General features: G+C 37.3%; 1 protein-coding gene across 1 annotated transcript; it reads left to right on the forward strand.

The window, feature by feature from the left end:
- Positions 1 to 605: 605 nt before the first annotated feature.
- LOC110775388 (uncharacterized) lies at positions 606 to 4,284 on the forward strand. Its single transcript, XM_021979999.2, has 2 exons — positions 606 to 1,540; positions 3,472 to 4,284. The coding sequence occupies exons 1-2, from the start codon at positions 811 to 813 to the stop codon at positions 3,870 to 3,872; spliced, it is 1,131 nt and encodes a 376-aa protein (XP_021835691.2). The 5' UTR covers positions 606 to 810; the 3' UTR covers positions 3,873 to 4,284.
- The last annotated feature ends 8,823 nt before the right edge of the window (positions 4,285 to 13,107 follow it).

Raw genomic sequence — 13,107 nt, forward strand, 5'->3', positions numbered from 1 at the left:
CAGAATGAAACAAATGAAAGAAAAAAGGGTTGCGTTAAGTAAAATCATGCTGCATTTAGCAACCCCCTTAAAAAGGTAATTTTTACATTTGGGCATTTGGTGAATTATATTTTAAAATAGGGGTATTTGGTGAAATAAGTTACATTGTAGGGGCATTTGGTGAATTAGAAAAGTAGGCTAACGGCGAACGAACGGCGTGTCATTAGTAAAGGTAGTTTGGGTATTATATTAAAAGTGAGGGGTATTTGGTGAATTTCTGAAAGTTGAGGGGCATTTGGTGAATTTCGTGAAAATTAAGGGATATTTCATGAAAAATCTGAAATTATAAGGAAGGTGACTCAAAAATATTATAAGGAAGGATTGAAAATATAAAAAAGTAAATTAAAAAATGAAAATGATCTTTATTTATTGTTGACCCATGTCCAATAATCTAGTTCCTTAATAGAGTAACACCCATACCCCTGCCATAATCAATTAATCACCATTCGATCCAAATCCAACGGCGCAAATAGTTCATACTTGATATCTCTCTAACAAAAACCGCGTCAATTATGTTCAGTCCCACCACCTCCGAATCCTCTCTATATAATCCTACCACCCCCACCTCCCACTCTCCCCAAACAACCCAAAAATCTCCCTACACTACGCTCCATTCCCACTCCCATACCTTCATTTCCTCCCGCAATCCTCGCCTTTCAAAAAATAAAAATAAAAATAAATAAAATTAATTAATACTCAGCTCCCTCGTTCTTTTTGTTCTAGTGCGAGTGTACCAGCTGACTCGAGCTGAATCCATAAGCACTCGATCTAATGGGTAACGGAAAAACCTTGATAGTGTCATCAGTAAAAATCATTCTTATGTCAACTGGAGTCCTCTCCATTTCCATCCTCCTCTTTATGTCCATGCCAACTTTCTTTTCTTCCGCCACCGCAACCGCCACCGTCGACCTTCCGTCTTTTGTTTCCACCCTCCGCTCTTGGCTCCGTCCACCTTATCTTTACTTCATCATTAACGCTATCATTTTAGCCATCGTAGCCACCTCCCGCCTCCACCACAACCACCATACAAACCACCATGAGGTCCATCACGCGCCACCGCCTGCTTTCAAGTTGCCGAATCAGCCACAACATCATCATGAGATTCATGACGTTATCTCGGTACGTGCTGATCATCAATTCTCCCCATACGGCGGCGGTGTTGTTTCCGTTGCGGAAGTTGTTGTTGATAATGTTGTTGGAGCTGGTTTCTACAACGACGTCGTTTCGGTGAAGGACGTTGAGGTTGTTGAGAGGGTGGTGGAGGAGAGAGAGAAAAGAGTTGTTGAGGAGGATGTTGTTATCAAAGGAACAAGGGTAGAAGAAGAAGAAGAGGAATCCATGGTTGTTAAACGATCCACGTGGACTCCTCCGCCGTCGCTGACTCCGCAATTGAAAAGGCAGGTGAAGTTTTCACCGGAGCTTTTGTCGGAGAAACCGCCGGCTTCTTCTAGATTTGGTCAGCATCGTCGCCCTGCTAAAGCTAAACCCTCTCTTGCCGAAGGTAACCAATTACTCCGTAAATTACTTGCCAATTGTTACATTGTCCTAACCCCTAAATAAAGCCCGACCCACTAATTTAGAGCTCATTTGGTGTCATCTTTAATTTTCAATTTTTGAAAATCATATGTTTTGTTTTTTGTTTTTTTTTGTGGGAATAAGCCATAAATGGCAATATAAATTACAAATGAAATCGGGAGAAATTGAACCTGAGACATATTGTACATATGCCCTCACTCTTAACCACTCGATCATGACCTCATTGATATATGTTTATCTTAAATCATAAACTTAGTAATCATACTCATAGTAATCATGTTAATTTTAAAACCTGATAACATGGTTTTCATATTTTCATATTTTAATTTTATATCAAACATAAAACTAAAACTAAAAAATAAAGTAGAACAGGCCCTTAAAAAATTTTAACATGATTTTTTTTTTTTTTTTAAAGCACTCATTATTATGTTTATTTTATTACATATCATGAACTAGCCATCATCGGATTTATAAAATGACAATATCTAATCATAAACAATTATTACATTGCATCAAAGAGTAACCATTCTTATGCGAAAATGTGAAAATATTTCTAAACATCTTAAAAATAGTGTTACGTGTACCATGGACTTCGTACATGTTACTTTATTTTACGCCGTACTCGTTAAGAAAAACGGAGAGATTATAATTATTAATTAAGATATTTTATGTTAGTGAGATTGATTGAAGTGGGGGTGTCAATTAGTTGAGATCTAGGAGTAATTAGGATGTTGCGTTGTGTCACTTGTGTGTGTGACGTTTGACCAAAAATTAAATAAAGGTTAAATTTGTACTTTAACTTGCTGGAATCTTCAAGTAACTTAAACTTTAAACTACAAAGCGTACAACAATGAAGTGGCTTTACTGTAGTGGTCGATAGTGAGAAAGATTACAAGATCTAATGAAGCCGTTAGGAAAGTTGACCTTGACTAACTACTTTTCCACACTTTTTTTTTAAAAAAATAATATAATTTTCTAATTTCTTTTTTGGTACGAATGACTAAATGAGATACGAAGGCTATATAAGTTATAAATAGAGAAATCGTATATGATAACTACGGTACATTAACCATCAGTTTTAATTACTAGACTAATTAACTAGGACCTCATTAGTTAATTTTCTAATTTCTACTTTGGTGTGAAAACATTGAAGAATCGTATGTTGACTTTTTTATTACGTTATCAATTAAACAACGGTTAAGTGATTTAAGGTTATCATTTTATCTAAATTAATTACAACTGGTCGTCAGTGGTCGGTGCATGTAGTGTAAATGCAAATTATTAGAGTATGACACTTCATATATACGCCAAATCGTTTACATAAATTATACGTAGTAGTCATGTAAAGTTAATTAGTCAATAAATGGTTTGTCTATACTCATAATTCTCATAAGAAAAATATACTTGTAAGGTTTAAGATTTCAGCCACTTAAAATTGAAGAAACTATAGTTTTGACAATTTGGATATAAGTGTTAATTAAATCTAAGGTAAAAAGTTAAAGTACGACTAAATTTAACGTTCAGTTATGCACTTTTAAAGGTAGCAAGCTCTTTAGTACGTTCAAATCAGATAATTTTTCCCTTTTTCTATACTTATTTTATTTGGATTTATTTGAATTTAACTAACTTTATCTGAATTTGACAAAATTTATTTTAGTTACAAATTTTATTGACCAACTCTTATTTTTCTGAATTTATCTTAACTGAACTTAATGAACTTATTTTTTCAGAATTAAGTTGAAATAAAGTGAATGAAACAGATAAGAAGATCGAACTATGGACGTTTAATTTAAATGTTGTCATTGTATGGTCCAAAAATTATATTTTCATATATGTAAACAAAAACATTTGTTTTATGATAATATATGAAACGTCCATTTTATTTTCATATGATAGGTGGGAAGTCATTGAAAGTATCCAAGCCAAAGAAACATGATACCTTAGAAAGCACTTGGAAGGCCATAACTGAAGGACGACACATCCCTTTAACAAGGCACCTGAAGAAGTCGGACACGTGGGAGAATCAGGACCGTCAAATCGACTTGCTCGACGACTCTTTTCCACTCCCGGCGGTGGTGAAGAAGTCAGAGACGTTTCATGAACGGACCAATTACTTACCGCCACCACCACCGCCGCCGGCGTCATTTGTTACCAAGCTGAAGAAGGAGCCATCACTAGGTCAGGACGAGTTGAATCGCCGAGTTGAAGCGTTCATTAACAAGTTTAATGATGAGATGAGGTTGCAGAGGCAAGAATCCATGCAACAATTTATGGAGATGATTAATCGCGCTGCTTAATATATTAAATTTATTAATTTGATCTTAATTTCTCAAAATAAAATTAGGATCGGAGTCTTAATTAATTATTGTAATGTTGTGTACATTACTAATCTTATAGGGTTTGTATTTTTTATTTTATTTTTGTCATTTATTTAGTTTGCTAAACACAAACCTAGCTTACTATAAACAAATACAGGAACTATAAACAAATACAGGAAAAAGAGAGAAGAAAATTCTATGTACATACTCGTATAATACTACGTAGTACAAGTAGAAGCTACGGAGTATATGATGTATTCTTAGCTTTTCTTTTACTTTTTTTTTCTTTCTTTTTGCATGAAAAAAGGACTAGCACCTTGTAACGTAATTTTTCTTTCATGTTGGACAGTTGGAATACTGAAATACAAGTATAGTTTTTCTTCTTTTGTAAGTTTTTTTTGTGAGTAATTCTTTTTACATTTTATGTTTTCTTTATACTCTGAATAACTAGCTTCATATATTGCATGTGTACATACACATTTAAGTTTTGGCCTGCATAGCTGAGCTGACTAACATGTGTGCTCAGAGGTTGAGAAGTGTTGGTTTGGTAAAGTCTTCTTCTTACCAATAAAAAAATAAGGAGTAAATAAAAACATACTGCATGCGTATAATCCGGGAGTAGTATCGAAGATATAAGATCAAATTTGTAGAAAATCTCACATTATACACATATACGTACTCCGTATAATTTAGTGCCACGCTATTCGACGCCCGCTTTTACGTATGTCGCCCGTTTTATTTATGGTGAAAACCCGATAATACCCTTATAAATTCACCCCACCCCACCCCTAAACAACCCCACCCCAACTCATACATCACTTTCTCTCTCTACATAATATCTCCACCCCTTCCCACCGGGGCCACCACCGCATCCACAACCCACCACCACCACCGTCATCCACCACCCACCACCACCGTCATCCACGACCCATCCCCACCACCGTCATCCACGACCCACCCACCACCACCGTCATCCACGACCCACCCACCACCACCGTCATCCGCGATCCACCCACCATGAACGAGTTTGAAAAGGGTCCCAAGAAGAAGTCAAAGGCCAGCTCGTCGAGTCAAGTAGAGGGGATGCCGCCTCCACCGTCGTCTACAGCCGAGTTACAGGTATGAATTTTTTTTTTTGAATTTTTTTTTTATGGAATAGGGCCAGAAATCCTATTCCTAGGTATAGAATAGGATTCTCAACCCTATTCCATGTAAAACACAGAATAGGAATCTCGACCTTATTCCGTGTTTTACATGGAATAGGCTAAGAATCCTATTCCATTCCTAGGTAGGAATGAGAATATTGGCCCTATTCCATCCTAGGAATGGAATGGGGATCATGGCCTTATTCCATGTTTCTTGTTTTTTTTGTTTCGCTGTCATCAAACATTGATAATGATAGGGATTGCCAACACGCTGACTCTTGTTTAATTAATGCAAAATTATGACTTAATAATTAGTTATAATAAAAAATCGAACCTAATTAATACTGAATAATAATTAAATCATATATAACAAAAAGTAAGTAATTAATATTTAGTAATAATAAATGATTAATAACGAAAGTTTAGTAACAAATAATTAGTGATAATAAATAATGAAAATAATTAATACGAATTAATAAAAAATCAGTAATGTTTATTAAATAATTAAATGATATATAACAAAAAAAAAAGTAATTAATAATAGAAATAGGGCCATCATTCCTATTTGAGCAATTTTTTTGCAAGGGAATGGGGTTAATATTCCTACTCCAACCCCTAGGTGGAAATATGAATACTAGCCCTATTCCAACCTAGGGATGGAATAGGGATCTCTATCCTATTCCATGTTTCTTGTTTTTTTTGTTTCACTCGCATCCAACACGCTAACTCATGTTTTTTTTTTGCTGACATCAAAATAAAAACGCAACATTATGAATTAATATTTAGTAATAATTAATAAAAAATCAGTAATTAGTAGTGAATAATAATGAAATCATATATAATAAAAAATAAATAATTAATATTTAGTAATAATAAATAAGAATAATAAATGATTAGTAATAAAAATTTAGTGGAGTAACTAATAATTAGTGATATTAAATAATGAAAATAAATAATTAATAATATTAAAAGAAGTAAGTAATTAATAATAGTAATAGGGTCATCATTCCTATTCCTACCTAGTGGAGTAGTGGGTCAGTTCCTATATGAGTAGCAGTAAGATTTTTTTTTTTTTTCTTTTTTCCAATGGAATGGGGTTAATATTCCTACTCCAACCCCTAGGTGGAAATAGGAATACTAGCCTTATTCCAACCTAGGGATGGAATAGGGATCTCAATCCTATTCCAATGCATTTGTTGCATGTCAGTTTGTTGTCCGTGAAGTTAGATGGATGTTATCAATTACATACTTTTATTTATTTTATTATAAATTTCTTTAATTGCTTTCTTCTTTAAAGTTGGCGTGTGGTTTTGTTCAAAATTTTTGTCCATTTGAAGGAAATAATGCCCTTGGTCCAAGTATGCATTCTATGATAAGTCTAATAAATGCGGTTCAGTATTAATTAACAAGTTAATAATTCAGTGAGATCAAGTGAGCTGAATGCCTAGCTAGAGGCCGCTTCAGTTCAAGTGGAATTAATGAAATTAATCCACAGCTTACTCTTGACTGAACCCGTAGGGTCACACAAATAGTACGTAAACGGATCAAGTATTTAATGGCATTAAATACTCCATCTATGAATATTCGGAATCGACGGATCTTGGTTTCAGTGGGAGCTGAGATCGTCACAGGCAAGAAATGAATACTCCGGAAACGATGATATTGCCGGAAACGGAAATATGGATCGTATCGGAAATATAAATATTATCCAAGTCGTAGATGTTGCCGGAAACGGAAACATGGTACGTATCGGAAAATATTATCGGAAATGGAAATATTGCCAGAATCGGAAATATTGCCGGAAACGGAAATATTGTCAGAATCGGAAATATTATCGGAATCGGAAAAATAATTCCGGAAACAGAAATATTAAATGTTTGTTCGAAACGGAAATTAATTCCGGAATCGGAAATGTTAAATATTGTTCGTATCGGAAATGAATTCCGGAATCGGAAATTTAATCGGAAGCGTATCGTACGAATAAGCATCGGACGAGGCCTGCCGGACGAGGGCCCAGCTCGAAGCCAGGCCATCGCCCAGCAAGCCAAACGCGCGCCACAAGCCCAGCCAAGGCAGCGCCCAGGCCTACCGCAAGGCAGGCCCAGCGCGCGCCAAGGCCGCGGATGCGTGGGCCTCGCTGCGTAGGCTGCTGCTCGCACGCACGCGCATGGGCGGCCCATCGTGGCTGCCGTGTGTGTGTGTGTGAGTTTGTGTTCATGCACGATTCCTAAAACGTGCAGAGTTCGGTTAATGATTAAATTCCTAATTCTATTTGATAAATTAATTAATTAGAGTTCTTGTAGGATTCTAAGTTTAATTAATTCGTATCCTAATAGGATTCCAATTCTCTTTCCATACCCCTATAAATATGTGGCCTGGGTTCACAATTTATAACGAGTTTTCAAGTATTCAAAGTGAGTTTTTGAGAGAAAAATTCAGTCACACATCTTGCTCAAAAGTGCCGAAAATTCTAGTACCTTAAGGGCGATTCTAGTTGGTCAATCTTAAGGCGGATCCGGACGTGCTGTGGACTATCTACGGAGGGACGACACTTGGAGTCCTAAAGACTTGTTCTTGCTCGGTTCGGGCGCAGCTAGGGAGGGCACGCAACAAAGAGTATGCATCTAAATTATGCTATATGATTATGTGTAAATAATATGTATTCCTGGGTTAATGGTTGTTTCCGCATGATTTATGTAATATCATATGTATCATAACCTAACACCATTTGTTGTTTGTACATATTGAATGAATGAACTATATTTATGACAATTGCTTATTCAACACATGTTCATCCTATCAGATTTTTATTTTCCATTTTCTTTTATTTGTTGTTTGCCCAACACTTGTTTAGAAATGAATTATGTCGGCTAATAAGGAAACGAGTATGCCGGCATTTGGATTAAGTTATGATTCTAAACAATTATTGTCTAATAATTAAGAAATAATCGTACGGTTCGAAACAATAAGCGTAGTTTTGAACATAAGTAAAATTAGTAATGATATATAATGACATAAGTAATAAAAAATAAAAATAAAACTAGTAATGAATAATGAATAAGTAAAAAATAACAAAAAATAAGTAATTAATAATTAGTAATAAATAATTAGTAATTAATAATAAATAATAAAACCGTTTACATGTTATCAACTTAAGCAATAGCTTTCTTCTCTCCCAAGCTGAGAGGGTGTACGTTAAGGGTGTTTACTAACGTGCGCCACCTTCACCAATGGCGAAGAAGAAGAAAGCTAGCTTGATTGTAACTTCATCAATGGCTTCGGAGGATGTTTCCGCTCAGTCTAACCCTAGAAATGAGTCTCTTTTGGTTCCAGAAGGGGGCCAAAAATCGAACCCAGCTGCTGCAAATAGCGCGACGAACTCTGAGAATGAAGAACTTGTTTACTCCAATCTAGTGCACTCCTCGGCTGGTATGATTCCTAAAGCTCTTCATGACACCATTATTGCTTTGAATCAATCGTTGAGGCTCACAGGGGAGGGGAATTTGATTCCTCAGTGTAGTACGGACTCTGTTTTTCGAAACTCTGGTCATGTGGGTGTTATTGGTCAACCATTGAAGCATCAAGCTTCTCCTAGTGGTTCGACACAGGTTCCTAAGGAGGGGGGAACTGTTAAGGAACCATGGGTGAATCTATTTGCTGGGGCTAAGCTTGCTTCCAAAGGAGCTCCCCTGGAATTTGTGACACCTTTGGTTAAAGATGGGAAAAAAGTAGCACAACTGCAGCAATCTGAGCTTGCCACTATGGCTGATAAATGGCAAGCTTCTTTAGTTATGTATGTTGTAGGAGAATCACCAACTTTGGCCTCTGTAAGGAGATTTATGGCTGCTGTGTGGAGTGAAGTTGCTACTCCTCAAGTGTTTTTTCATGATGAAGGGTACTTTATCATTAGATTTGAGTGCATTGAGGATAAGAATCGCATTGTTGCAGGGGGTCCTTACACCTTTTATGGTAAGCCAGTGATCATTAAGCCATGGGCAGCAGATTTCAACTTCTATGAGGAGGTTGTCAAAGTGATTCCCTTGTGGGTTAAATTTCCTAATTTGCCTTTGCATTGCTGGGGGAGTGATTCTCTCAGTAGGATCAGTAGTTTGTTGGGGGTTCCCTTATGTGCTGACGAGTGTACAACAAAGCAGGAGAGAGTTTCATTTGCCAGGGTTTTGATTGAGATGGATATTACTACTGTGCTACCAGACCATGTTTGGATTGAAGATGCTAGGGGAGTTGTGTTCAAACAGGCTGTAGTGTATGATTGGAAACCCCTCTATTGTAAAAAGTGCAATACAGCAGGCCATGATTGTACCAAGCCCTCTAAAGTAGCTCCTAAACCAACTGTAAAGAAGGTTTGGGTGGCTAATGAAGGAAATAATGCCCTTGGTCCAAGTATGCATTCTATGTTAAGTCTAATAAATGCGGTTCAGTATTAATTAACAAGTTAATAATTCAGTGAGATCAAGTGAGCTGAATGCCTAGCTAGAGGCCGCTTCAGTTCAAGTGGAATTAATGATATTAATCCACAGCTTACTCTTGACTGAACCCGTAGGGTCACACAAATAGTACGTAAACGGATCAAGTATTTAATGGCATTAAATACTCCATCTATGAATATTCGGAACCGACGGATCTTGGTTTCAGTGGGAGCTAAGATCGTCACAGGCAAGAAATGAATACTCCGGAAACGATGATATTGCCGGAAACGGAAATATGGATCGTATCGGAAATATAAATATTATCCAAGTCGTAGATGTTGCCGGAAACGGAAACATGGTACGTATCGGAAAATATTATCGGAAATGGAAATATTGCCAGAATCGGAAATATTGCCGGAAACGGAAATATTGTCAGAATCGGAAATATTACCAGAATCGGAAAATAATTCCGGAAACGGAAATATTAAATATTTGTTCGAAACGGAAATTAATTCCGGAATCGGAAATATTAAATATTGTTCGTATCGGAAATGAATTCCGGAATCGGAAAATTTAATCGGAAGCGCATCGTACGAATAAGCATCGGACGAGGCCTGCCGGACGAGGCCCAGCACGAAGCCAGGCCATCGCCCAGCAAGCCAAGCGCGCCGCACAAACAGCCACGCCAGGCCCAGCGCAAGGCCAGGCCCAGCAGGCTGCGCAGCGCGCACAGCGCGCACAACACGCGCAGCGCGCAGCGCGCGCGGGCGCTGCGTGGGCTGCTGCTCGCGCGCACGCATGGGGCCCATCGTGGCTGCCGTGCGTGTGTGTGCAAGTGTTTGTGTTCGTGCACGTTTCCTAAAACATGCAGAGTTCGGTTAATGATTAAAATCCTAATTCTATTTGATAAATTAATTAAATTAGAGTTCTTGTAGGATTCTAGGTTTAATTAATTTGTATCTGAATAGGATTTCGATTCCCTTTCCATACCCCTATAAATATGAGGCTAGGGCTCACAATTTATAACGAGTTTTAAAAGTATTCAAAAGTGAGTTTTTTGAGAGAAAATTAAAACACACATCTTGCTCATAAAAGTGCCGAAATTCTCTAGTACCTTAAGGGCGATTCTAGTTGGTCAATCTTAAGGCGGATCCGGACGTGCTGTGGACTATCTACGGAGGGACGACACTTGGAGTCCTAAAGACTTGTTCTTGTTCGGTTCGGGCGCAGCTAGGGAGGGCACGCAACAAAGAGTATGCATCTAAATTATGCTATATGATTATGTGTAAATAATATGTTGTCCTGGGTTAATGGTTGTTTCCGCATGATCTATGTAATGTCATATGTATCATAACCTAACAGTGGTATCACGAGCCCCTTATTATTTTCATAATCTAAATTGCATGAACATGGTTAAATATTACAAATTTGCAAGAATTAAAAGGGGTGATTAATTTTCGTAATTGTTAATTAATTGCAAATTGCGTTTATTTAATTATACGTACGCAGTTTTTCGGCAGTTTCTTCGTTACTCATCCGAATTGAGTGATTTTTGTGTCAATTCCGCATGTAAAAGGCATTCTAAAATTTTGACAAAAGTAGTATTTTTCTGCCGAACCCAGAATTCTCAAATTCGAAGCCTAACTATGACTTTTCGAAGGTTTTAGTTTTTCGAATGCAAAATTTCGTAAATTTAAGATGTTAAATTAAATATTTGCGATTCTTGTTGATAAATCTTGAATTTTTGATTGACCTACTGCATATGTTTAACAAGTTTGAATGCCTAGTCTTGTTAATTATGCAATCTAATTTGTAATTATGATTAATTTGTTGAAAATTAGAATAATTTAGAATTAATTTGATTTTCATAATTAATTGTAATTTAATTAGAAACCTATGATTAAAAACCACCATAAAAATTGTAAATTTATGATAAATTTTAAATTTTTATGACCTAGACTTGAATCCATAACAATCGGAAATCAATTGGATAATAAATTTTCGATTTTTCGCCCTAAAATTATGAAATTAATATTATTTATTAATTTGTCATTAATTTTAAATATAAATTTTAAATTTTTATGCGATTCGTTCATAAAACTTGCACGCACGAAGCAATGGACGCTTCGTGTTACCCTTAAGGGGTGTTGTATAATGCGGGCATGCGACGACGAGCAAGGGAGCTCGTCGCCCGTGCGGCACGAATGCAATGAGCAACGGCGTAGTGCACGAGCACAAGGCAGCAGCCCTGCCTTGTGTCGTGTGCCACGAGCAATGGACGAATGGGCATGGGCGAAGGGCGAGCCAAGGCAGTCGCGTGTGGGCAGCAAGCGAGCTGCGCCACAACGCGCGCTGCCACGCACAAGAGCGCGCAGCCTCGCGCGCAGCGAGCGCAAGCTCGCGTGCCACGAGCGCTGCGCCCAGCATTGCTCGCGCGCACAACGAGCGAGGACTCGCGCGCACAGCCAGCTTTGCTCGCGCGCACAGCGAGCGATGTCGCCCGCCCAGCGAGCGATGGCTCGCGCGCCAAGCGAGCGATGTCGCGCGCCCAGCGAGCGATGTCGCGCGCGCACTGCGAGCGATAGCTCGCGTGCGATGAGCGCTGGCGCGCGCAGCGAGCACCAATGCGTGCGGAGGCTTGCGATGGGGATGCAGCAGCTATGCGACGAGCGCATGGGCTGCGCGCACATGGCCAGCAATGGCTGTGTGCGTGCGGCCCATGGGCGTGCAACGCGTAGGGTGTTTGCGTTACGATTAAAGATCGTTTTGAATGTTTAATTTGAAAATTTCAGTTCACGTAATTTTAATTAATTTTAAAATTAATAATTTAAATTATTTTCTTGGATTTTAATTTTGAATATTGTAATTATAATAAATTTTATTTATTCTAATTATTTTACTAAAATTAAAATCATGAATTAATTTAAATACGACTGAAATTAAATTAAACTTTTGGATTCAATTATAAATTGATATGAGCTTTAAATTTTAATTAAATTTGTATGTTTCCGGTTGGACTAGAAATACATTTTTATGTTTAAAATTAGTAAAGCATATAAATTTATTGGTTTAAGTGGGAGCGCTTTTTAGTCATAAACTCTTGATTAGGTCTACAAATCCTTAAGGTTAAAACAACTTGATTAGAATTAATAAGGACTGAATAATTGGTAGATTATTGGTGCCCTTGATTAATTGCTGCAAATGTTTACGTGATGCATAATGTGTTTTACTAACCAGCTATGTGGGCCATTCATGATAATGAATGGGTGAATGGTATATATTGTATATGTACTGTTTTGCAGGTTATGAAGTGACTAGTATGGCCCAAATAGGATAGAAAATATGGTCTGCGTACCATTAATTTGAATGTAATTGGTCTAAAGTACCAAAGTTATTTTTCAATTTAAATATGGTCTGCGTACCATCAAATAGTTGTAATTAGTTATAGCTTATCCTATTTGAAGAAAATGGTGCCTCCCACGGAGATTTTCAAGACGGACTTTGAAGTTAAAGCTTCAAGATGAAGTCGGGCCATACTAGATCACAAATATCTTATGCATGTTTTAAGTTATTTATTGTTTTTAAATATGTCTTAAAATGCATGAGATCAAAAGCTTGATAATGTTGCATGATTAAGGATTT

This window comes from Spinacia oleracea, chromosome 6, assembly GCF_020520425.1.
Source record: "Spinacia oleracea cultivar Varoflay chromosome 6, BTI_SOV_V1, whole genome shotgun sequence".
Classification (NCBI taxonomy): Eukaryota; Viridiplantae; Streptophyta; class Magnoliopsida; order Caryophyllales; family Amaranthaceae; genus Spinacia; species Spinacia oleracea.

What these genes read in the sequence shown, in the direction of transcription:
- LOC110775388 (XM_021979999.2), top strand. Translation starts at nt 811, where the DNA reads ATGGGTAACGGAAAAACCTTGATAGTGTCATCAGTAAAAATCATTCTT. An exon ending in TAAACCCTCTCTTGCCGAAG is followed by an intron (nt 1,541 to 3,471) that starts GTAACCAATTAC and finishes TTCATATGATAG; the next exon opens with GTGGGAAGTCATTGAAAGTA.